Here is a 27,212-nt window from a genome sequence, read left to right as displayed (position 1 = left end):
AAGTCATCACCCAATGGTTATGAAAATATTTTTGCACAATTCAGCTGTGCCTTTGTTATCAGATTAAAATCAGAACTAAAAAAGGCTACCATATTGTGGTGCAAATCCTGTTTATAGCACTAAGTTAATAAATCAACATGTTAAGAGGAAGCCAATGCACTGCTGTATCTACATTTAAATGCTTTTCTAGTTGAAACCCCATTTTAAACCTCACCAAAAGAGGCTGAAAATCATCTGAAGTGTAATGGCAGGAGGAGCCAGAGCACACCAAGCCTTTTGTAGCAATTTTACAGGGTGAATTTCCAATTAACCCGTTCTAAAGTTGTTTTCAAAACACAGGATGGGAAGGCAACTTTTTCAGAGGAAACAACAAAAACCAGCACTTGGGATAAGACACCTAGAAATCCCCACTCTTACCATGACAACATTTTTTACTCAAAATACACAGCCATGGCAATTGCTGCTGGCTTTTGTACTCCAGAAAGCTGCAGGGGTTTCAGTGAGAGCTCTGTGTTTAAAAACTTGTTGGACCCATCAAGATCAAGCTAGCACACACAGGCAAGCCCACAAGAGCTGTTCCTGCAGAAGCTCAGGAAAAACCAGCTAGGAGGCTCAGCACACCTAAATCATGGCCAGGAGATTGTGAAAAAAAAAAAAAAATTGAAAGACTGTGCCCTTTAGTTTGAAGAGCATCTCCATAAAATTCAGCAGGACTCCTTGAAAGTTCAAAGAAATGAAATCACCTGCCATTCATTCTCCCTCCAGCCAGGGTTAGCCAGGTTAATACCAGGGTTGAGCTCCAGATCTGTGATTAAACCAGAGCAGTTTTCCACACAAACCCGCCCTCTAATTACCTGATGGTAGACCTGCATCACCACTGTGGTTATCCTGAAAGTTTGGTACCTTCAGGCCCTTTTTCTGTTGTTGAATTTTCTACAAATACACACAAAATAAGCACCTTACCTGAATAGAAAATGTTGATTTTGGCAAGTTCTTTCTCACAGGTTTGGAAGAATTTCTCTTCAAACGTGGCAAAACATCTTTTCACCGTGTCCTCATCTGTGTCTACAAAACACAACAGAAAAACAAAGAAGTTGTAACAGAAGGACATAGGGACAATTTTACAAGTGGCTGCCATGGAAATAGTTCTTCAGAGCAAATCCATCTTTGTCATGCAGAGGAAGAAGAACAACCAAGTCCAAAGGGCTGGAGGGAACACATATTTGGTTGTAAAAGGAATTGCACCAAGAGGGAGAAGGACATGCTCATAACAGCACCCTGACCAAAGTTGCCATCACCTTTTTGATCCTCCAAGCGCTATTTCAGACCTCACAATTCCACTTTTGCTTCAAAGACCGAATCTGACCCTAAGTGTTCACTCCAGCTTGGCAAACACTTGTGCTCAGAAGGAAAACACTGAGTTTTTAACTGAAGCCTCCACCTGATCTTCCAGGAGGACTCGCCGGCTTCAGCCACCATTCCCACCTTCTCACCAGGCTAATCCTTCAAACACAAACACAGCACCACAGCACACTGAAATTCATACACAAATCCATAGAGAAATCCATACAGAAAACTGTGTGGAAGCTTCCCTCCTGGAAAATAAAAGCTTTTCTCATAAGCAAAGTTGAAATGAAAAGGCCTAAATTATGGTGATTGTGATCAGTTCCACAACTCTCCTTCACCCCACTGCTCTGGAACAGTTTTAATTCTTTTGCAAGAACTACATACAATTCCATAATTAAAGTCAAAACTTGAAATTAAAGCAGCTATTCAGTCACCTTGTTGTTATAAAAAATATAGAGCAGAATCTCAAAGACAGAATGCATTTTCTAGTAATTAAGAAATTAGTTTAATGAGTAAAAAAAAAATCAAGACAGGCTATAATTACTAATTTCAGTACTGTCAAAAACCAAATGTTCCTAATGCTGAATCAATGCAGGCTCTTCATACCCTCCTATAGTTACAGCCCCTGAATCTTCATGCACTCTCACAGATTGCAAGGGTTAGTGTTAATACAAACAGGAAAATTAAGATTTCATTATGGTCTCAACAACGCTGAGAAGTAGACCACAGAACCACAGAATTGCTTCAGGTTGGATTAAGATGAGTGAATCCAATCATTGCCAAGCCCACCACTAAAGCATGTCTCCAAGTGACACATCCACACGTTTTTGGAACACTTCCAGGGATGCTGATTCTACCAGATTCAAACAGATGTTGAAATAAATGTTATTAAATTGAGAAGACAAATGACTACAGGGAAACTTCATTCACTATCACATACACATATTGGACTGTCATAACCAAGAAATCTTTCTTTTAACATTAATTTCTATGTAAAACCAACCTCAAGAGAACATTTAAATACAAAATTCCAACATTTAGATTTTTCTGGTTTGGCTCTGATATTAAGCCCCACAAACCTACCATTTTTAAGGGATGGTATGGAAAGAGCAAAGAGCACAACACAAAACTGCAGTGCAGGGGCAGCTTTGGAAGAAGTCTGTTTTCTTTTGGAGTCTGATGATGCTTTACAGAGTAAACAGAGAGAAAATAACCAGTTCTGCCTGGTGTTTGTAACTCCACCACCCCAGGGCTTGTAGGGAAGGATTCTCAAGCCTGTTCCAAACTCCAAGCTTTGGCTCCCAGGGTTATTTTCTTATCCAATCATTATAGTTGCAGCTCTGTGGCTGCTCCTGAGGATAAGGACTCCCTCCCTGGAGCACACAAACCCTGGGATGACAGGGCTTGGGCTCCTCTTTGCTGCAGGAGAACTGCTGGAGTGTCACTCCAGCCCTGCTCCAGGGCTCTGGACCACGGATGAGCAATCCCACTCCACAGAGAGCTCCCACATGGATCCCTCCTCGTGGGCAGCCTGGGCACCACAGGCACAGCAAATAAGAAAAGAACTCTGCTCCAGGGCTGCTGGGTCCTACCAGCAGAGTCCCAGCTGCTGCAGCATCCCAGCCTGGGGCCCTCCCAGAAAGGCTGATCTGAACTTGCCTCCAAGACTTCCAAATCTTTGACCTGAGAGCAAAGCACAAACAGGGGAGGGGGTGAAGCAGCAGAAATTATTATGCAATACTAAAAATGCAGAGATTTTATTCACTAGATGCCTGAAACTTTGCAAGTAATAGTAATTAGGAGGTACCAAAGCAGAGGTGACTCTTAAGGATGGACCTGAAAGGCAAATTCTCCAGCACAAAGAGTTTACCTATGTCTGGCAAAAAAGTTTATCTAGAGGTGCTTTCTGACATGGGGGAACCATCATTTCCTGCACTTAAAAAATAAGTCATAAAGAATAAAGGCACACAGGCTTACTGCTCTCCTCCTGTGGAAACACTACATCTCTTCTACCTTCGCTTGTTTTTATGTTTCAGTACATTCACCATATAATAGTAAGACCAAGCAAGTTATTACACTTCTGGCAGTACCAAAGGATGAAAAAAAAAAAAAAAAAAAAAAAAAAAAAAAAAAAAAAAAAAGAAAATCTCTTTAAGCATGGAATATTCTTTTTGTCCATAAAGTCAAGTAAGAATGTGTTTCTTCTCTTCTAAGAGACCAAAAAGTTCAGTAAAGCAACACAGATGTGAACTAACATAATCAATGTCAAATAACACAATTGATATCTTGTTCTGTAAATTATTGACTAGTTCAAGAAATTACAAATAAGTGTGTTGAACAGTTTGACCATAATCTAAAGTTTGGAAGAGGAAAATGGGCTTTGAACACAAACCAACTCCTACTGGAAGCCCTTCCAAAACCCTTGAGATTAGGAATTCAGGTCTCTATCTCAACCTCAAAACACTGCTGATTCAGAGAAAAGCAAGTTCTACATAAACTATCTAAAATCCTTCTCCAAATGTCAAATGCTGCCTTACAAAAGATATTTTGCTGACCAGAGTAGATGCCAGACTTTAAAAAATAAATAAATTTAAAAAAAAATCAGGAATCTCTGTGAAGAAAAGGCTTCCCTTTGGTCCTGGTCCCACTGCAGTTCAGTCATTGAGCTGCAATAAAAGACAAGTGCTGCCAAGGCTACTGCCTTTATTTATTTATTTATTCATTTCTTTATTTCCCCCCAAGGCTAGGACAGGACAAGGCTGTTTTGCCATGAGAAAATCACAGTGCCAGACCCCTGGCCTTGGCTTCAGGAGCTCCATGACAACAGGGGATGTTTCTAAAAGGCATCCAGCTCTAGTGGCCAAGGAGAGCTGGCCTAACCTTCCTTTTGTTCTTTTTCTATAGCCTTCATACTCCATTTACCCTCAGCTCCAACAGACTGTCTGATCAATACTGCACCTTCCAGACCTCATCCTCCTATGGATTCCCTGTCCTGAATTAAAAAACAAAAAAAAAAAAAAAAAAAAAAAAAAAAAAAAAAAAAAAAAAAAAAAAAAAAAACAGCCAAACACAGGAAGCCTGCAAACCTCTTGCTTTTACTTGCAAAGCCCAAAGCAGCAGCAATCTGGATATACTCCCCCCTGCCACATTTTCAGCTTTGCAGAGAGCTCAGATGTTGGCACACCTAAAACAGAACCTGAAGCTGAAAAATTAACATCCAAATTACACCCCAAATTACACTAATTTCTCAGTGCTCCTCTCAACTTTTCATTTAATTTCTCATTTTCTGCACCTGTAGTATATACAAACAATGATCAGCATCCCAGGCAGCTCTGCTCACTCACTGCCTTGCAAGAACACACCAGTAAAAGTTTTATTTTAGAAAAGAACAGTGGCCTTTAAAATAATCATTTTTAATAAGTGCTCTACTCTTTATCATGCTGAATTTTAAAGAGAATTTAATTTAAAAAGATTAATTAGCTTTGTTATGAGATTAGCACAGGTGTAGTTCTCTGAATCACCTTCTGTTTGCCACAAAACAGCTCTACCTGAGTAATATTATTTCAACACTTTAGCTACAGAGGAGGAATTTCATTTATGAGGAGGGATCTGAAATCTAGTCAGGGAAATAAAAATAAAAATCAAGCTCAACATTGGCATTAAACACATCAAATAATACTGAACAGGTGATCACAAGTTTAACATCAGCACCACTTTGAATACACTAATTTTTTTCATTTTTCCATACCCTGTACCCAGCACTCAACTAGAACTACAGCCACAGTGTTATGTATTTAAAGGGTAGTTTTCTTCTTTCTGTAAAGACAGTAACAGCTTATACTTCCAGGCCCAGTGGCACACCTGGGAAAAAAAGAAGAAAAAGACACTTTTATTGCTACTGAGAATGTTAAAAAGTGGGTCACTATAATGAAAACCTGTATCTGTCTCCAAAATCCCATCAGCTTTGTCTGTCTACTCAACCATCACAGTTCTCTCATACCCTTGGCAGATCTGCAGCACCAAAATTCTCATTTCCCCAGCCTTTTTACACACCACAGTGAAACCCTGCAGGTAAAAAAAATCAGACTGTGAAGTCCCTTAGTGCAAGGACTGAGATTATTGTCTCTACACACCTGGTGTTTATTGGGGTATTTTTCCAAAGGAAAAGTTTTTCCACAAGGCAACTCCCTTTCTCACTTGGGTCAGCTGCAAATTGGATTATTTACTGAAACTTTCAGTAATTTAATTATTCACCATGAACTTTTATGTCCCACCTTGGGACAAATAAAAGTTTGTTTGTACAGACTTTTTCATGCTTTAAGTACAGCTATAGAAATTTCTTCCCAGGATTTATTCTTGCTGTAGAAAGAAGAAGGAAGCCAAATAAATAAAAGAACAACAAAAAAATTCTGCTTGCGAATGAAGGAACATTTGTGTTCATGTTATTCCACCCTAACATCTGAGCTGTGAGCTGCACATGTAATGGTGTGCATCTCTTCTGGAATTTATTCCATCCACCAAAAGTGGACCTCAAATTAAAATACTGTCCAATCATCAGGGAAGAAGCTTCTTGAGCTAGTTGGTATTAAAAATAATGTCAAGAAAATTCAAAGCAGGCCGTACCTGCTTTTGTGAGCCAGCACAGATGAGCTCTCCACTGAACGAATCTTTTAGCCCACATTAGATCTGGTTATTAAATTATTGCTTTAAACCTAGCAGTAAAAAATGACCACTCAGGTAGTAAATGAGGCTGGCATTGCCTGCCCATGCAGGGTTTATGGGTGGGCAGGGCAGGGAGGGAACAAGAACTGCTGCCTGTCACCAACACAAGTTCTCTCAGGTTTTACTTCACCATTTTGTAGTTTTTACCAACTAACCCAGAGTGAACAAACCCTCTTCCAAAATACCTTTAGAAATTACAATTTTCAGATTGATAAAAATCCTGCTGCCTTAGTTTTTAGACTCCATCACTGAAATCTTACAAGGAAACCAGCTAGATTCTTACAGCTGGTTTGTTTAACTGGAAAGAAGAAGCAAGCTCCACAACATGCCTACAAGCTAACATCCAACCAAGTGTCTACTATGAATTATTTATAGTAGTGACTCTGTAAACACAGATTCCAAAGCAGTGACAGCGTCCTGCTATGAACTTCAGGTGCAGAAAAACCAAATGTAGCCAAATGTGAGAAGACAATTCCAAGTGCCAGGTTTTGCAGTTTCCAGGTGCCCTTCTTTAAACAAGCATCCAGCACTCATAACAAGTCCTTCTGCAAGCAAGGAGGGCAGTGCCAGTCTTTGTCAGCTATTCCAGGAGAGTCACTAATGCCTCACTTCTGTGCCATTAAGAGATTCACTGCTCCCAGGAGAATTATAAAACTGAGGCTATGTGGTAGAGCTAAGATTTGAAGGGCAGCTAGGCAGAAACTTGTGATAGAAAAAAAAATTAAATTAAAGAAAAGCAGCATAAACGCCCAGCAGTATTTCAAAACCTACCATAAAAATACTGATAATAAAGGATGACAGACCTGGATGCCAGGAGACATCATACAGGGACAGCACTCAATCCCTGCTTTCCCTGGCTAACAACCACCCTGACATTTCTCTCTTTTCAGGGAAAAAAGTGAAGATTTCTGTGTGTTTTTGCAGAAGCCTCCCAATAAGCTAGACCAGAAACCCTGCCACACACCCCAGGGTGAAGGAAAGAGAGTCAACAGGAACTGAGAGTCAGATTTCACACTGACCTTTACTCCAGGACAAAGAAAGGAGAGCACCAGGCTTGAGTTACTCAGCTGGTACATCCTGCAGCGTCTGCTGGGTGCTGCCGAGCAGCCAGAGATCCCACAGCTTTGTGGGATTACCAGGATCACCCTGGGACATTCCCAGCTTGCATAACACACCTGCACCTTCCTCCAGCTGCTCGCCTGCCGCCTCCAGCTCTGCTTTTCATTAAAGCAAGGCGAGAGAGCAGCAATTATGGTTGCACAAAAAACCCATACCGCAGCTGGCACGCCAGAGGTGAAGGAAAACAGAGATATTCCAGCCTCCTATGGATGAGATCTGAACCCTGCACCTCTGGCTGATGCTACATGAGACAGCAGCTCAGCACTGCCATCCATTCCTGGTTCCTGAGGATTTTAGATTTTCTGTGCTGACAGGCTCAGACCCCCAAGAGAACACTGCATTTGACCTGAGGCCGTGGAGAAGCTTCCAAAATGGAATGACAGAACTGGGATTGTGGGTGTGTGGTTTGAATAGAACTGTCTAATATTACATGGTGGAAAACTTAGTTTAAGGTTTCAGAATATAGTAATATATACAGCAAGAAGTTTTAGGGTAGAAACTAGTCCTTCTTCTTCATGAGTTCAACTAGTATTGTATAATTAAATAAAAAAGTCCACATTGCAAGTCACTAGTAGTTAGTTATTAAGTTAAAAATAATTTAAGTATCATTTCTCAATTAGTTTATCCTTAAAAAACCTTGCAAAAAAGAAATACATCTCCATTTTTTAGCTTATTAGAGTGAAATACTATAAACTCACGACGTGTGAGACTGTAATAAAGATAAGAATTAATAAACATGTAAGTCCAAACAACAAATACTATATCACACATTTAATCCCAAGCTTAACAAAAAAAAGAGAAAAATAAAACTCAACATTTAGTGGTGCCCTACATGAGGGGGACACCTATGAGAGTTGGGACCTCCCTGAAGAAACAGAGTTATAGAAGAAACTAGAAGCTAAAAAAATCCCCAGTGAAGAAAGAAGATAAAAACCAAGAAAAACAAACAAACAAAAAAAATCCATTACATTCCCTCTTAATCAACCTTTACTCTGAGCAATGTTGCATCCAAGGTGGTATTTTTTTCCCTTTTCATGAATGACAGGGCCACCAAATGAAAAACTTAGCAGCACTTGTTCATGCTTTTAAGATCCACTGAATCCACCTCAAACAAATAGCACAGCTGTGTTTTATAAAGCTACCAACCTGACTTGAAAACCTTCCTTCTGCTGAAACACATGGATGGAAATAAGGACACTTCCCTAATTTGCCCAGTTTGTTCCTTAAACCAAGACGATAAATAGAAAAGAAAAGCACACAGCAGCATGGAAAACCAAGACCAGAATTGCTGGTATCAAATCAGGTGCTCAGAGTTCAAACTGAAGTTTTTCTGTACAGTCACCTTCCCCACCTCTCCCTTCAGCCTTGGCATTCAGCAAACCCTCTGATGCCTACCAGGACAAATCTCCCAACCTTTCAGCCAAGCAACAATTAAACAAATATAAATGTAGGCTCCAGAAAAGGCAAGGCAAAATCACCCCAAGTTGTGGAGTTCTGGGCCAGCCCCCAAAGCAGGGATGGAACACTGGGGACCTGCATGGGGAGAAGACCTTGGGGACTGGAAGTGCAGCAGAGCAAGAGGAAATCAAAGTAAACTCAGAGCTGAATGCAGCAGAGATCCATCACCCTAAAATCCACAAATATTCTTTCTCTGCCTCATCTCCTGCATGAAGGTGGAAGGTGGCATGGAAAGAGATATAAAAGGAAACTTGCTAATCTTCTTTAATGTGCATTCTTATTTATCAAGAAAGATTAGTTTGATATTGTGAATATTTTAATCAAGCCAAAAATGTTTCTGTCAGGAAATAAAGCTTCATAATAAAATGACTGTTTATGCTCCTTTTATTGAGCCTCCAGCTTTCATAGTTTTACTTCCAGAATTTTACTGAGCAGCAACAATTTCCTTCTCATTAAAACTGCACAAAAACTGTCAGAGCATCTGACATAACCAAAAGAAGAAAATAATTAAAACAAAACTGAGATTACAGTCAGTTAAAGGAACATTGATACAGTGTACTTTTTTATGTATATATGTATGAAGTTTTTCCTAGGAAAACCACATGGAGAAGGAGTAATGGGGAATTTTAGCAGCAGTTATGGCTGTCCTTTATGCCCTCTCTTACACACACACACAGTGCCCTTTTCCTTGCTCTGGTGCTGCTGCTTACCCGAGACCACAGTGAACCAGTTCAGGAAGTTAATCTGGTATTTAAAGAACTAGCCAGCATTAAAACTGAAAGGCATTAAAAACCAAACTGATCAATAAAGTAATTTCCTGTGGTTTAGACCTCTGAAAGAACTCCTTGCATGCAGGGAGGAGGTGGTGAGAGTGAGATTCCTCCTCTGGCAGTGGAGTCAGACTGATTTAAATGGAATATCACATCACCTGCTTGGACTCCTGAGATGGGAGGTGACTCAAGGCACTACCCCACAGCTCAGCTGACAAGGAGACATTGGAGAAGCCAACAAAACTCACTGGAGTTGGATGCACATGCCCATACCCTTGATACAAGCATAGGAAATGTCTGGATTATTGAATTAAAACAGATTGAACCCATCCAAGCTTTGGGGTCTCCCTCTCAGCAGCATCTCCCCTCTTGCCAACACTCCATGTGCCTCCAGCCATGCTTCTCCAACTCTCCCATGACACCTTCATGGGGAGAAGCCGTCCCTATATTGGATGCAAACTGGCTGGTTCTGTGTCCTCCAGCACAAATGATGTTCAGACATTTTTGAGATATTTTAGTCTGCTTTAAGCTATTTTGCATAGAAATAAAAATCACAGAAAGAAGTTTTAGGGTAGAAACTAGTCCTTCTTCTTCATGAGTTCAACTAGTATTGTATAATTAAATAAAAAAGTCCACATTGCAAGTCACTAGTAGTTAGTTATTAAGTTAAAAATAATTTAAGTATCATTTCTCAATTAGTTTATCCTTAAAAAACCTTGCAAAAAAGAAATACATCTCCATTTTTTAGCTTATTAGAGTGAAATACTATAAACTCACGACGTGTGAGACTGTAATAAAGATAAGAATTAATAAACATGTAAGTCCAAACAACAAATACTATATCACACATTTAATCCCAAGCTTAACAAAAAAAAGAGAAAAATAAAACTCAACATTTAGTGGTGCCCTACATGAGGGGGACACCTATGAGAGTTGGGACCTCCCTGAAGAAACAGAGTTATAGAAGAAACTAGAAGCTAAAAAAATCCCCAGTGAAGAAAGAAGATAAAAACCAAGAAAAACAAACAAACAAACAAACAAAATCCATTACATTCCCTCTTAATCAACCTTTACTCTGAGCAATGTTGCATCCAAGGTGGTATTTTTTTCCCTTTTCATGAATGACAGGGCCACCAAATGAAAAACTTAGCAGCACTTGTTCATGCTTTTAAGATCCACTGAATCTACCTCAAACAAATAGCACAGCTGTGTTTTATAAAGCTACCAACCTGACTTGAAAACCTTCCTTCTGCTGAAACACATGGATGGAAATAAGGACACTTCCCTAATTTGCCCAGTTTGTTCCTTAAACCAAGACGATAAATAGAAAAGAAAAGCACACAGCAGCATGGAAAACCAAGACCAGAATTGCTGGTATCAAATCAGGTGCTCAGAGTTCAAACTGAAGTTTTTCTGTACAGTCACCTTCCCCACCTCTCCCTTCAGCCTTGGCATTCAGCAAACCCTCTGATGCCTACCAGGACAAATCTCCCAACCTTTCAGCCAAGCAACAATTAAACAAATATAAATGTAGGCTCCAGAAAAGGCAAGGCAAAATCACCCCAAGTTGTGGAGTTCTGGGCCAGCCCCCAAAGCAGGGATGGAACACTGGGGACCTGCATGGGGAGAAGACCTTGGGGACTGGAAGTGCAGCAGAGCAAGAGGAAATCAAAGTAAACTCAGAGCTGAATGCAGCAGAGATCCATCACCCTAAAATCCACAAATATTCTTGCTCTGCCTCATCTCCTGCATGAAGGTGGAAGGTGGCATGGAAAGAGATATAAAAGGAAACTTGCTAATCTTCTTTAATGTGCATTCTTATTTATCAAGAAAGATTAGTTTGATATTGTGAATATTTTAATCAAGCCAAAAATGTTTCTGTCAGGAAATAAAGCTTCATAATAAAATGACTGTTTATGCTCCTTTTATTGAGCCTCCAGCTTTCATAGTTTTACTTCCAGAATTTTACTGAGCAGCAACAATTTCCTTCTCATTAAAACTGCACAAAAACTGTCAGAGCATCTGACATAACCAAAAGAAGAAAATAATTAAAACAAAACTGAGATTACAGTCAGTTAAAGGAACATTGATACAGTGTACTTTTTTATGTATATATGTATGAAGTTTTTCCTAGGAAAACCACATGGAGAAGGAGTAATGGGGAATTTTAGCAGCAGTTATGGCTGTCCTTTATACCCTCTCTTACACACACACACAATGCCCTTTTCCTTGCTCTCGTGCTGCTGCTTACTCGAGACCACAGTGAACCAGTTCAGGAAGTTAATCTGGTATTTAAAGAACTAGCCAGCATTAAAACTGAAAGGCATTAAAAACCAAACTGATCAATAAAGTAATTTCCTGTGGTTTAGACCTCTGAAAGAACTCCTTGCATGCAGGGAGGAGGTGGTGAGAGTGAGATTCCTCCTCTGGCAGTGGAGTCAGACTGATTTAAATGGAATATCACATCACCTGCTTGGACTCCTGAGATGGGAGGTGACTCAAGGCACTACCCCACAGCTCAGCTGACAAGGAGACATTGGAGAAGCCAACAAAACTCACTGGAGTTGGATGCACATGCCCATACCCTTGATACAAGCATAGGAAATGTCTGGATTATTGAATTAAAACAGATTGAACCCATCCAAGCTTTGGGGTCTCCCTCTCAGCAGCATCTCCCCTCTTGCCAACACTCCATGTGCCTCCAGCCCTGCCTTCTCCAACTCTCCTATGACACCTTCATGGGGAGAAGCCCCCTATATTGGATGCAAACTGGCTGGTTCTGTGTCCTCCAGCACAAATGATGTTCAGACATTTTTGACATATTTTAGTCTGCTTTAAGCTATTTTGCATAGAAATAAAAATCACAGAGTTGCAGAATGATTTGGGTTGGAGGGGAGCTTTAAAGGCCAACCCCTGCAATGAACAGGGACACCTTCAACCAGACCAGGCTGCTCAGAGCCCCACCAAATACTTGTGGTGTAAAAATGTAAAATGTTCAAAAGAAGAAATAAGCTGGAAAATGAAACAAATGGAGAATCTGCTGTGACGTGGCATTGCACAAGTGATTGCAGCAGCATTTCATTATGCAAGCTGGATGTTTGAAATGGGCAATGCCTTGATCAAAGTGCTCTTGGACAGGACGGCCACTGTCCCCTCCACAGATACCCTTCAGGTATGTCTTCTGCTGGCTCTGATGACAGACTTGAACTGTCACCCACACATCTGATGAACAAGGTAAATGCAGGAAAGAACCATCTTGAAATCAGTTTTAGTCTTGTTCTTTCAGTGCTTTCTCCCCCACTTTCTTTCCTTCTCTCCTTCCACCAAATATACTCTGCAGCGTACATGTACATTTCATTTTTCTTTTCAAATTGCTGTCAAAAATCAGGTTGTGCACGAGCAAATGCAACAAGAAAAGTGCTAATTTATGCCCAAACAAGAGGCCCAGATCCTATCAGCACTTTCCCAGTGATAAAGCCATTCCTGCAAATGCAGCCTGACAAGCAGATCACCTGTGCTGCACCACCAGCCACTGCCCCTGGCCACACTCATCCAAACTGAGACTGGGAATTCCAAGAGCTCTGCTCTTCATAAATGTGAAAAACGCCAATCACTTGTTTTTAAAATTTTAAAAGTTTAATAGTAATAAAATGGTTATAAAAATAATAATATAATTAGAGTAATAAAAATTTGAACAATTGAGATGAGGACAATACGAGACAATAAAAACATAGAGTTACAGACAGTCCGGGTACCTCTTTCTGGGCAAAATAAGCCCAAAAAAGGACCCACATTAACAGAGGATTAACCCTTAAAAACAACAGCCTGTTGCATATTAATACACCTCATACATGATGCATAAATTCCATTCAAACAAAGGATTCTGGCTGGTCAGTGTCACCTTCTTCCTCTGAATCCTTCAGGGCTGAGCGAGGTGGGAAGAAGTTTGTTTCTTCTGATAATGGAGCAATAAATTCTCTTTCTCTGAAAGATTTAGGTGTCCTGTGGCTGCTACCTGGTGCAAACACCTCATTGCTTTTAAAAAAATATCCCTAAGACATAGTTTCTATTTTAACATTATGTTATAACCTAAAACTATATTTAACACACTACTTAAGAAAACTAATACAGCACAACTTTCTAACACAACACATACAATATTCATTTTAATATTTGCGAAAAGCCAATCATAAAATATGCCTTTGTCACAATCAAGACTTGCAGGTGGTGACCAGCAGGATACACACTCTGAGAGTGTGTGCTATCCACTTTTAAGAAATGCCGTATTTCAGCATTAAAGCCATGCCCTGTGGGCATGCTGTAGGACCAAGTCCAGCTCATTTTTCTTGGGGAGGGCTTAAACAGCTACAGAAGCTGGACCCACCCTTCCTGACTGATGAGTAACACAGAAGCAGAGGCATCAAATTAGGTTTCACAAAACCCTGCTCTGGCCTCCAGCACTGTGAGTCCTTGCACGCAGCAAACACACGACCATGAGCTGGAAAAGGTGAGCCTCAAGCTCCTCAGCTCCCTGCTGGATTCTGTCAGGCAGGGAGCAATGAATTAGGGGCCAAGATAAGGCCTAAAAAAAGCAGCGAGGTCACTTTGAGGCAGAGTAAGAAGAAAAGTGTACTCCAACTACAGAGGAAGTGTTTAGAGGGCTTCAAAATTTTTTTTTTTTGAGAGATGAAGCTGTTTAAACACAGTTGCTTCATCCTGTTCCAGACAATTCAGTGATTCACTGGCAAGCCAGAGGTAGCTCAGTTTTGAGCACAGGAATCTTTTCCATACTAGGCAGAAGGCATGGACCTCTTCTCTGCATTACCCAAGCCAACACCATCCACATCCACCATTCTTTTTCTATAAAACCTCCATACAACAACTCTTTCTGTCAGGAAACTCCTCTGCTTTCTCCTTGTGGTCCTCTGCCACTGTAGAGGATCATTATGGAATGGTTTGGGTTGGAAAGGACCTTAAAGACATCTCATTCCAGCTCCTTAAGGCATGAACCTCTTCTCTGCATTACCCAAGCCAACACCATCCACATCCACCATTCTTTTTCTATAAAACCTCCATACAACAACTCTTTCTGTCAGGAAACTCCTCTGCTTTCTCCTTGTGGTCCTCTGCCACTGTAGAGGATCATTATGGAATGGTTTGGGTTGGAAAGGACCTTAAAGACATCTCATTCCAACTCCTTTGCCATGGGCAGGGACATCTTCCACCAGACACAGAGGTGGGGATCTCAGAACCAGACCCACCTCAAGGCTTACAGGAACACTTTGGTCAGTGCTCAGCAACTGTTCTGTGCAAAGGCATCTCAGAAACTGCCCTTCCACATTTAGCCATCAGTCCATCTACCAAAGCATCCCCCTTTGGTGGGTACCAGAACTGAAAAAAGCACTTTACTACCTGCTATGGCTCTGCACAGCTCAAGGAAAAGCTTCACACTTCAGGGTGTTGCCATTGCTGATGGCAAAATTGTGGGATTATAAAGATGGAGTGAATATCTCCTCGTTTAAAACACTGGGAACTTCCAGGGAGATGATGCGGTTAAGAGTATTTTAACTTTTGTAAAACATAAGGAGTAGCAGAGTGTGTTTCCTGATCCTCAGGCTGCCAGGACAAGGATGGGCTGTGGAAGGGGAAAGGCTCCAGAAAAGCACACTGGTGTCCCTGGAGAGACCCTGCTCAGCTCCCTGTGTTTGAGGGGAGGCAGGGAAGGGAATTACAGCTAATTGAAAACATTTTGCATAATTGGAGCTGATAAGAGACATATACCCATCACTCCAGGAAACTGTTTGCATCCTTATAACAATTACAGCACATATAAAATTCAGATGCTAAGCAAACAATTAGAAACATTAGCATTGGTGGGGGAAAAAACCCCAAACACTAAACAGGTGAATAAATGGACCATCACCATTAAAAAAGCAACAACAATGCTACTTTAAGAGCTCTTTTCAGACACAGGAGAACATGTTCATTGGAGATATTGAGGGCAGGAGTAGGAGGGAAATGACAAAAGGAAGATTAACAGAGCTGTCTTGGGAAAGACTTCAATTAATATTAAGAACAACCAGAAAGACAAAACAAATGATGCAGAAACAACAACAGGCTCCCTGTATGGAGTGCAGCGAGCACATGGTACAAAGACAAACCTACTTCAAACGTGCTCTCAGTGGTTTCATTTCCCCCCAGGGAGCCAACACTACTCAAATTCATCTTTCCTTTTTTATTTTACTAGCTAATGAAGGCAAACTGTTGGCAAGAAGATAATAAGCAAGCAGTTATCAGATGAAATAAAAATATTTTTGAGTTATCTCAGAGCAATGACACAGGGTTTGAGAGGGGTCTGTGCAAGATTTTACCAGAGGGCCTTACAGTCAGACCATGTTCAGGAACAGAACAGATTGTTAGTTCTCATAAATGTTTACAACAGCATCCTCCTAAACATTTTGCACTATTTAAACCAATATTTTTCTTTTAAAATTATATCATTCTAGCTAAAACACCAGCAAATTAACATTAAGGTAGCTGCTTCTCCACTCAGGGCAGCAATTCTTCTGCTTTAATTCTTACATTATTACAGCAACAGATGTTGTAGGATCCTCTCCACAGCACTACAAAGCCTACCCAAGGTTATATTCCTTCTTGCTCATGCAGTGCACAGCCACCCAGCTGAGCCCTACCCTGCTGTATTAATTAAAGCACATGGATTGAAGCATGCCTGGAGACACTGTGGTAAATTCAAGATAAGCAGAAGCTCTCCAGTGCAGGTCCCCACAAGTTTGGAGATGTTTTCTTCCTATGCTCAGGTAGCATCCCTTGCCTTCCCTTCTTCTCAGCCCTGCACTTAAAGGGTTTGTTTAAATCCAATTCAAGCAAAAGCAGCATTCCTCAGATGCCACTTTGCTATGATTTAAGCACATGGAAGGAATAAGCTCCAGTTCAAATGTCCTTCCTTCAAGGGGAGAAAAGATAGTCTTTCCAAGGGATTGATTTGAAATGCCCACTTCAACTCCTCAACAGAGCTACTGTGTTCCAGGGGTAATTTTAGTTTAAGATTAAAATGCAGCAGAGATCAGGACTGCACTTGTTTGTTTGTCTGTTTTCCAAGTTAATCTCTTTCATTTTGCACAGCACAAGTCCCTAGCCAGAAACCACATGGGCTGGGTATCTCCTCTTGGAGCATCCCTGCCAGACTGGAACTGGAATGAATCCTTCTGAAAAGGATTTTTATACCCCAAATGAGAAGAAAGATTGAGAGGCATGTGATCCCCCCCCCCTCCCCCCCAGGCTCAATGCACAGCACTGCTGGCACTTGCTAAATAAAAAGGCAAAAGGAACCATTCAGTAATTTCTATTACTTCCCAAACAAAACCTGGTGGGAAGGGAATACACAAACTACAGAAGTAACTGCCAACAGAAAGGTTTTGCATCCAAACACAAACTCAGAAGTATGCTGAGGGTAAAAAACTCAATGGTCCAACTTCCTAAGTCACTTTTTATTTACATTTCAAAGGACGTGCTACAGAGCCACCACACTTAATTCTACTTTATTCCTATTCCTGACAGTGGCAAAAAGCCTAAACTTAAGTCCCAGCTGCAGCATCAGCTGTGCTAAAGGGCAGAACAACAGGACTTTCAATAAAATTGAATAAAAAACCATCTATGGATATCTTCCCAAAGAAACCTGCGTGCTGTACACAGCAACTTTGCCAGGCAGCAGTTAACGAGACACTGCCCACTTTGAAGCTGTGCTTGACTTGAAACCTTATTCTTTGCAAAACCTGCAAAATATTAAAGGCTGATCCTTATTTGAAGCATGGGTGATATAACTAGAATGGGAGACAAGCATCCCAAAGTGCAGCTGCAGGGAGCAGGGAGGAGCTCAGAGTTTTGTCCACCAAAGCTTGGAAATGTTTCGTCCACCAAAGCTTGGAAAGCTTTTGCCGTGCTCCGGGAAAGCTGGAGCCAGCCATGCACGTTCCAGCCAGACTCCCCAGAGCAGCAAGCCCCAAAATGGATATCCTCACTGCCCATGCCGTGCTTTGAGCTTTGTGGTTGTGTCCTCACAGAAGAATTTTATCACAACAGATGACCGCAGCATCCAGAAGCACTGCTCATGTAGCCGGCATGCTGCTAATCAACAGCCAGAGCAGATGGAATGCAAATCTCCCAGGGAGGGGGGACCAGGAGGCTGTCACCAGCCTGCTCCCACCCTGTAAATGAGCTATTATCAGTTAGGGGCTAAATTCAGACAGGATTTTGGTGGAAGGCAACACTTCAAGGTGTTTACAGGGGAAATCCATCTGTACCATCTAAAAAAATCCACCGTGCGCTGCAAGGTTGTTCTGGGTGGTTTGTTCGTGCACCAGCACAAGTGGTTGTTGTCCTGGTTTCAAGTCCTGCAAGGATTTTAATTTAAGCTTTGGGCAAATTAATCCATCAAGAACAGTGAGGATGGCCCTAAAGGTAACGTTATCTTCTTCTCACCAGAATAAATTATTTTTATTTTTGGCAAGTATTTCAGAGGTGGGAATCAGCTCCTTTTCCACAAGGGAGGGGGAAAAGCTTCATGTAAAAGTCACACAGAAATGAAGTTTTTTTACATCCATACTTGTCTGCACCAGCAAAGCACAAAGAACCAACCTCAACAGACTTGGGGGTTAAGCACGTAAGGTTTGGGGGTTGGTCCTTGGGCAGATTCAACACAAGAAGAACTGAAGCTGCCCCAGTTCATTCACTCAATTGATTCACTAACTGTTCTGAAACATGAATAAATATGTAAGTGACTACTCTGCTCTAATTAGTGACATTCAGTGACTCTAACCAGAGAGCCCAGACCTCCAGCCCTTGCATTTAGCTCTCAGTGCCTCTCCCCTGGGAACTGAATAGCAATCAGGTATGTAATGCAGGGATGGTTGCTTTCCCCCCTTCAAATTTAGGGTGGAAAATAAGGGGGTGGGGCACAGGCATGGAAAACAGAATTAAATCCTCAAATCCAGGCAAGAGGTCTAAACACGCTTAAAGAACTATTTTGAAGGGGAAGAGAATTAGAGAAGAAAAAGCAATAAAGGAAAAATGAAACCGAGTGCAATTGCAGAAAACATGAAGCAGATGATGCATTTCCTATGTGATAGCTTAAACAAGTCCCAAGGCACACCTCCTCAGTCCATCAAACACCACATTTACATAAAATCATTAATTCATTACAGTCATGAAAGAACACAGGGATGGGTTAGGAGGGATGGGATGGAATGAATGAAGTGGAAATATAAGCCAGAGACACAAGCAAAATGTCCACAGAGCCTCCTGAAGGACAAAGCTCACAACTAAGCTCAAAGAAATGCCTCAAACTGAAAAACCTTTGTGTTTGTCAGCACTAAACCACCCTGGCTCCAATATACAGACAAATGTATATTTATTTATCTTCCTGATAGTAATGCTACTCGTGTGCCTGCCCTCCGTGGCTCTCTGGAGGGAAGCTGCTGATGCTGCCAGCAAGAGCTCCTTGCTTCTGGTTTTGGTCTCCATAACCCTGGGTTAGAAACACAGTCTCTGTTCCTGCTAAAAAAGGTCCCAGCCATCTCTTTTGACCCACTGGAGTCATGAAGCTTCTTGCCCTTCCTCTGAAATAATGGTAATTTTTAACCAAAAAGTAGTCCAAAAGATTAAAGCCCCCCCCACCCAGCAAACTTACACAGAACATATGAATTAATTTTCAGGTTTCCTGGCTGTTTTACCACTTGATTCACACACACAGAGCCCGAAACTGCAATTCTGTAGCTATCAATCTGCCTCCAGAGACAGTGTTAGCACGGCAATCCCCCCACACAACACAAGTGGTCTTACAGACGGCAGCTCTATTTTTAAAGCAGAACATGGATGTATTTTCCTCTCCTTTGCCAAACAAGTATATGAAATGTGCCACATGGCAGGTAGCATGCAGATGACAAAACAGTCAGAATTCAGCAGAAATACAAGATGGGGTTGCCAGAAGGATTCCAACAACTCTTTGTCAAAAAAAAAAAATAAAAGGCCCAAACCATACTGACAGGTGCTCCACCAAAAGCTTTGTCACATCTCTCTTCTCCAGAGGTGAGAATTTCCATTATTGTTGTCATCTCAAATTCAGCTGGATGAAGGAAAACTGTATTTAACACCAAAGGAGATTCCTGAGACTAGGATGAAAACTTAACCAAGTATTTGCTGTCACGTCTGCATCTAACCCTGAGACACAGAAAGAAGCCATCCCAGATTTAGAGACCATTCCAAGAGGAGCTGCTGGCACAAAGGAAATAACCTGCACCAGAGGCCAGGACAGAGTGTTTTCTGTAAGGGACAGACTCGGGCAGAATGAACACACAGTTCATTCTGGGGAAAGAGTTTCCAGCTTAGGAGCTCACCTGACAAGCACTTGCAGGCTGTCACACACACACACCTAACACTGGGCACAGCAGAAGCAAGTCTGGAAAAACCCTCTCTCATTCTTCATACAGACAGGGAGTCCAAATAACATTACAAATTTGTAACCAGGACTGAGGAGAGCGTTTGTTATAATCACCCTGACATCTGAAAGGTCCATTTGGTGTTAATATATCCAGCCTACGAGGTGTATATGGCACGAAAGATCAACACAAGGTACCAAAGGCAGCGAGAAAAACTGGTACAAAATAAAATTCAAATACATTTGAAGGGAGCTGTAATAATTACTTGGGAAAAAAGCAGGTTTCCCTTTCTCAGGGATGTATGGATACCTGGAGCAACCACAGAACACTGGGCTCAGCTACCAGTTACAGGGGATTTTTTGGAGGGACACGAGGACACCCACAAGGCACAGAACACTATGGCACACAGGCAGCCTCCAAACAAAAGTCACTGAACATTAAATCAGTCTTGCTTCTTAAGAACAAGCTTGAAAAGACCAAGCTGAGCAAGTGGCTGCTGCTGAGCTAACAAGTATCATTTGTGCTCATTGTAAAAGAGCAAATTTAGGGAATATATAGCAAGTGACATTTTATGCGAAAGCATTTTTGCAGCGAACAGCAAAGAATTTTATTATTTTGGGTTTGCTTCTGCCGTTTGCAATTAAAGACCCACCAGCACATCCACCTAGCATGCCTTATTAGCATGTTGTTTAATACTACTTAAGAAATTACCTGCAAATTTTTCTTTGGATACCCACAAACTATGTACCTCTCCTCATCAGCAGCTTCATTAGCACTGAAAGATGAAAAAAAACCTCTTTCCCTGCAAATGTAGTATAAATACATGCCACCTCTACAACTAGCAGCAAAGACTCAACAGCAACAGCCTATGTTTAAAATATTCACAACAAAGTTTCGAGTGGGCAAATCTGACAAGACTTAAACAGTGTTCCATAGAGGTGATGGTGTGCTCAGACACATTCAGGAACGCTGCCAGTACTTAAAATAAGGTTTGCAACACTGTGCGAAAGAGATTTTATAATTTTAAATAATTGCTTTTTATTTTGAGTGGTAAAATGTTTGCCAAAGCAAGTGTTTTTATGAACCATAGCCTACTGCCCTAGATTCCTCTCTGAAAATTGTAATTATTTTATTATAGTAAAATAGTTACATCATTTTCAGAGCCTGAAATGGTAACGCTGTCAAAAGACATATGCTGATAGATATTCCAGTGCCATTAGCAATGAAACCTGATTTCCTTTAACAAAGTCTCTATGAACCAACTTGTGCCTCGCTGCAGTGTTCATTAACGAGCTGGGCTGAGCTGCCTCCAACGCTGCTGAAACACAAAAAGCTCTGAGCAGCTGCGGTGGGAGTGTTTGCATCCCTTTGAGCTGCTACCCACAAACCTATGGGTAACCACCGAGCTCACACAGCTCCCACCCCTTATTTCAGCAGAGGTCAGGAAAGCAGCCAGAGGAGCAGAGCAGGCGCTGAAATGATGCAGGAATGGAAAAAGGAGCCCACTGCTGGCTTCACCTGACAGACAGCTGCCAGATGCCAGCAGCAGATGGATTCAGATGCACTTGGATCTCTCTGCTAGCTGGGAAGCCCTCACTGCTGCTATCCACGGACACAAAATCTGTGTGAGAGCTAAACCACAGAAAAACCATAAATGAGAACCAATAAATGTGTTCTGCATCAGACTGAGTGTTACAGCTTTACAATGTTATGTCCCAGTCTGAGAGGAACACCAAACAAGAGACATACAAACATATCCCCAAATATTAATTGTGACAACAAATATTGTCACAATATTATTGAAATAAAGAAATGAAACTGCTGTGCAGAGGGATGAGGCAAACCCTGTACACTTCTGTGCTAAGTGGAGGATTGAGAGACCTTGGGACACCTTTCCCAAGCAGTGGGAAGGAGAAGTTGTGGAGGTGGATCTTTTATTTACAGGAGGTAAAAATAAGTTTCCCAGAGAAATGAGCTTTTAAATAACCAGAAAGAGCCTCACTTTCCAACAGCCAGAAAAAAGGTTCTTGCAAACTCTCCTGTTTTTTTTTTTTTTTCTTCCTTTGCATATGCAGCTCATTAATGGGCTCTCCATCTGCACTCACAACTGCTCTTAACATTTGCACAGCCCAAGACAAAGATGTTCTGGGCAAGCCACAGCCTCTTCTGACAACTGTCACACATGAAACGCCAAATCAGTCTGGTGACATCTTTGACCCATGACAACACTGCAGCTTCTTGGAAGGAAATTCCTGGAAGAAATCAATACAGTGCTATAAAACCCTGTCAGTTCTGCTATTGCTCAACAGAAGGACTGCATCAGCAAGACAAAGGCGACAGAAAATGCAGTCCCAGGATAGGGGGTAGGATGCAAAAGGCTGGGCTCTTACGGCTGCATGGGCAGTGGTGGCTTCATGAATACAACCCCAGTGGCACCAGCAGGGAATGTATGGCAAGAGGAGACTGCAAGGCAAGTTCTGCTCCTGGATCTCCTGAATTCATACTGCTGGGAAACTGGAAAAGCTTCCTTTGGAAAAGAAACACCATGCTGTAATCTATAAACAAATAAACATATCATGTCAAGAACCACTTTCCTCTCTTATTTTAGCTGCTCGCTGCCCAGCTCCCACACATCCTGCCACTGCTGATAATTCCCTTTTAAAACCAGGGCACACAAACAGGGATCATGAATGCAGAAGACTTTCTAACAAAGAACGCTCTGCCATCCACGTGGGATGGGGGTATTTTACTATCATCTCCATCACAACAATACACTCAGTGCCACAGCACGTCCCCGTGGGCTGTACTCAGCTCACGCGAAGACGCTCGGCACGCACGGCAGCCACGCAAGGAGCAGCACGCAGCCCAAAAGCCCTGGCAGAGCACTTTCCCCTCTTTCCCCTTTCCATCTTAATCCACACTGGCACATCCTGACTTCTGTCAGTTTGGGGAGACTGCTCATAGTTTTTATGAGATGTTGTTAGGAGGGCTGCAGGCACCCTCCCCACGCTACCAGCAGCACGAGTTTGCAATCCTCCAATGCTCGCTATTGTCTCTGCTCCCACTTGTTTAAAATTCCTATGGGATACTGACATATCTCAACAGGGCTTTAATAATAGCCTAATAATTGCTCCAGACAATAACTTACATTGTATTGAGTGCTTGCCTGTCGGGGGGGTGGGTAGAAGGGTTGCCTTGGTAACAACGAAAAAATCATATGGCAAATAGAGACGTGAAAGGACACAAGCTGATCCGTTTGCTCCCTGCTCAAAGATCCGTGGGAATCGGTGACATTGCCGCGAAAGTAAGGCTCTTCTGGTCAGAAAGTGTAAATAGCATAAACTCCAACTTATCTGGAGGTTTAATTAAGGCTTGGGTAAAGAAGATGTTATGAATTATGCATTACGGGCCAGAGGTAGCAGACACTACAATTTCAGTGTGCTGTCAAAGCCGATTCTCAGTTGCAGGAAGATGGAATTTTGTCATCTAAACAGCTTAATTTAAAGTGCTGGAGACAAGGTAATGAGGTCAGTAAACTCGAATGCTCTGAGCTTGTGTTTTTGTCTTTGCTCTGCTTTGATCAGTTCTCTCTGGCAGCTTTCTTTGAAAGACATCAATATTGTAATACATAGCAACTCAGGAGTCAGTTTTTAAAACATTGCAAGAATTGCTGCTGTGTGCCTGAAAATAATCATGCCCACACTACATATTCCCACATTTGTCCTACAGAGCAGGGAAAAACACCTCCTGCAAGCATGACCCACCTGGCTCACCCATCCCTTCCATCCTCCAAACCTGCAGAAACAGTAGCTGCACGACAGGAAAAAGCACTCAAAGAGGCCTTTTTGGTTATTAGTGGCATAATGGCTCACAGGTTCATGCTCCACATGGTTGGGAGCTGACAGCAGCAGACAGAGCAGCCAGCAGCTCCCCCCATCCAAGAGGAGTTAATGGATATATTAAGAGCAACCTGCCCAGCAAATGGCAGAGGCACAGGCGCAGCAAAGCCGCCGCGGGAAAGGCTCCCCTACGACTTTTTCATTAGTTATCTCAAATTAAATTAATTTTCCAAAGCACAAGAACAATGATAACTAATAAAATTCCAGTCCCATGATGCCATTTTATGCCCATCTGTTTCTGAGGAGCTAGAGATGGCTGGACATGCTCACATGTACCATCAATATCTACTGGGGGAAGCTGGGAATTCACACGGCTTTCTCCTGGAATCACAGAATTGTTTAGGCTGGAAAAGCCCTGCAAAATCATTGGGCCCAGCTGTTAACCCAGCAGTGCCAAGGGCAGTACTAACCCATGTCCCCAAGTGCCACATCTATGTAGCTTTTAAATCCCTCCAGGGTTGGTGATTCTTCACTTCTCTGGGCAGTCTCTTCCAATACTTGACAACACTTCCAGTGGGTTTTTTCCTAATATCCACACAAAACATCAACTTGAGGTAGTTTCCTCTCGTCCTGTCACTTACTAGCTGGGAGAACAGGTCTTCCCTCATCTGCCTACAACTTTCAGGTGGTTGTAGAGAGCAAAAAGACCTCACCCCAGCCTCATTTTCTCAAGGCTGAGCCCCTCCTCATCAGTCTTCTGCTCCAGACCCTCCCCCAGCTCCATTCCCTTCTCTGGAGGCACTCCAGCCCCACAAAGTCCTTCTTGTCACACAGGTCCCAGCCCGGTGATCACACATAAAATCACTGGTGAGAGTCAAGGCTGACAAAAGAAATTCAGGGACATGGTTTCTATGCCAGTGCTGATGGCCAAGATGCCCGGTTCCTGTGGATGAGGAGGCTCTGGACACTGAACAGCGTGGGATGGAGAGCAGGCAGGAGCAGGGAACGCTGTCCTGTGCCAGGAGGGAGCTCTGTGTCACCCCTGTGGAAAAGCCACCCCAGCCCAGCACTAATGAGGCAGCTCGGGGAGGGACACAATGGCCAAGGAACCTCGCTGTGCTCGTAGGAGGCTCTCAGAAAGGCAAAGGACAAAGAGCTCCTCTTCAAAGGAAAAGGGCACAAGCTGATAAGATGGATTCCTTCCAGCACGGCGTTTTCTCCCCAGCAGCCAAGTAAAGGGGTTGGGCTTTCTTACTATTGCCTTTGGGAACGGGATCAGAATACAGATATTTAAAAGCATGTTCTGGCACAGGCCCAGTTTCCTTGCCAGCAAGATTTTCAACCTTTAACACCAAGCAAAATCCTACTAATTGCAGAATTGTTCTTTCTTCAAAGAGTCGTTCCAACAAAGCTTTGCAGAACCAATGACAGCAGATGAGGCCAGTACTGCTTGTTTATTCTGCAAAACACTTCATGGCAGAAATTTAAAACTACAGGGATGAGAAAAGAAGCAGCATTCTGTACTAACTCCAGAGACCCCTTTTCACTTTGAATTTCAGATTTCAAGCTGCCTGCAGAAAGCTGGAAGAGAAGCTGTTCACTTCCACCACGAGCTGGAAACAAAGCAGCGAAGGGAGAAAAAAATGGGGATTGGAAAAGGGCTGGAAAGGTGAAAATCCCCTGTGACATCCTGATCATGTTTTGCTGCATATCACAGGATACCAGAGCACCTCAGAAATGGAAGTGACAGCCTCCTCTGCTATAAGGAACATTTATCCCATGTGTTCTCAAATCTGGGAAGAAAGCAGACTGAGGATACTGCAATTTAGTTCAGCCATCCAAATTGACAAACCAAACCTACAGCCATGACTAAAAAGCCTGGTTTATCTACAGCAAGTACGTGCAGAATTTTTCCTGCCAGAAAACAAAAAGAAAACTCTACAATAGTCTTGTTATCCATGTTTCTAGATAAGTACTTAAGCCAGTTGTCTCTAGCTTTGACATTTGTACTCCTAAATTACAGATGCAAGAGCAAGGGTCCCAGAGGAAACAGGCATTTCTTCAGTTAAATGGTTTTCTTTCAAAATAAGCCAAATAATCTTCTCAATACCCTTCAAAATCCTCCTGGTATCCCAAACAAGAAAACTTACGAGGAGTAAAAGACCACTTTGAATAAATCCCTAAAGAGAGACAGATATACACACCGAGTTAAAACATTATTTTTTTTAAAAATTAAAAACTCTGAAAACCCTTTAGACCAATCTCAAAGGGAGAGAAGAGAAGAGATGAGAGGCAACAGGGCTGTGTAACAGCATTGTGGATACCGAGCATATACTGACATCAGAGTGAGGGGAGAAAAGGTTAAAAACAAAGCAACACAATCTTTTAATAGGTTCAAGGCTAAGTTGACATTACTAAGCACATTAAACAGTAAAAAACCAAGATATTAGACTACAGGAGTGTAAGGGCAGGATTAACCAATTATGATGCTTTTGCAACAAGAACAAAGCACGCTGCAAGGCAGTCTGAAGCAAAACCAGGACCCCCTAGGAAGCAACAGCAGTTTCTTGAATATTAAGCAATTCAGAAAAATGGACACAGGGACAGAAAAGCTTGTTGAGGAAGGAATTTATGCTAGAGCAGGTCTTTTCCATGGCAGCACTATAAATGGAAAAAATTATGAGGAACCAGCATCCAATAGATTTCAGTTATGAAATTTAATGAGATTTGCCCTGGGGGGTTATTTTTGTTTTCTTAAAACAATATTAGTTAAGGTGAGGTGCTCAAAGAAATTGAGATCTTGCTTAAAAATGAAAAAGAAAAAAAAAAATCAAGTGTTCTCAGCTCTTAAACATACCATGAGCAAATACTAGAATTCCCACACCTTGTTTGCAAATAAACTTGTGTTATAAAAAGTCTGGGTAAATATAATTAACAACAGAACTGGCAAGGAGCTCTGGGTTAGTTCTGAGAGTACAACCATTACAAGGAACCTGTTAGAACCACCTTTTTGACCTTCCTGCCTCTGTGCCCCAGGTCTTTGCCCCAGTCCAGCATCTGCCTGTGTTATTTCAGCCCAACTATTTGCAAGGTTGAGCTCTGAATGGGAGAAGTTTTGCCCTGTTCCCTAAGAAATAAATAACTAAATAAATAAGCAAGCATGGTGCATCTGCCAGGAAAAAAATAGAGAAGATATTTTGGGTGTTGGACATCTTTCCTTACTGTGACTCTACTTCTGAAAGACACATAAATATACATTCAAAAACATACAGGTCTAAAAGAAAAAGTGTAAGTCTTTAAAAATCTGTGAAAGTACAAAGAACATCTTCCTTTTAGAGCAGAGCTTTATTTCTAACTGTACAGACTGAATGCAGTGGCAATACTCAATTATTTTGGATACAAACAACCTGTCTGGGAGGTCACTGAGTTCCTCTTGAATTGGACTTAGAAATGAAACAAGATAAGGTAACTAATGTCTGCAAAGGAAAACTGTTGAGATGTGG

General features: G+C 41.9%; 1 protein-coding gene across 2 annotated transcripts in view; it reads right to left on the bottom strand.

The window, feature by feature from the left end:
* The window catches only part of XPR1 (xenotropic and polytropic retrovirus receptor 1), a 117,458-nt gene that overhangs the window by 43,066 nt on the left and 47,180 nt on the right, over positions 1-27,212 (bottom strand). For both annotated transcript variants that reach the window (XM_041420020.1, XM_041420021.1), the window contains exon 3: positions 964-1,065. In XM_041420020.1, coding sequence (XP_041275954.1) covers positions 964-1,065 — 102 coding nt within the window. The remainder of the gene's footprint in view (positions 1-963; positions 1,066-27,212) is intronic.

This window comes from Onychostruthus taczanowskii, unplaced genomic scaffold (assembly GCF_017590055.1).
Source record: "Onychostruthus taczanowskii isolate IOZ18803 unplaced genomic scaffold, ASM1759005v1 scaffold63, whole genome shotgun sequence".
NCBI lineage: Eukaryota > Metazoa > Chordata > Aves > Passeriformes > Passeridae > Onychostruthus > Onychostruthus taczanowskii.
This window is presented reverse-complemented; position numbering and strand designations above follow the sequence as displayed.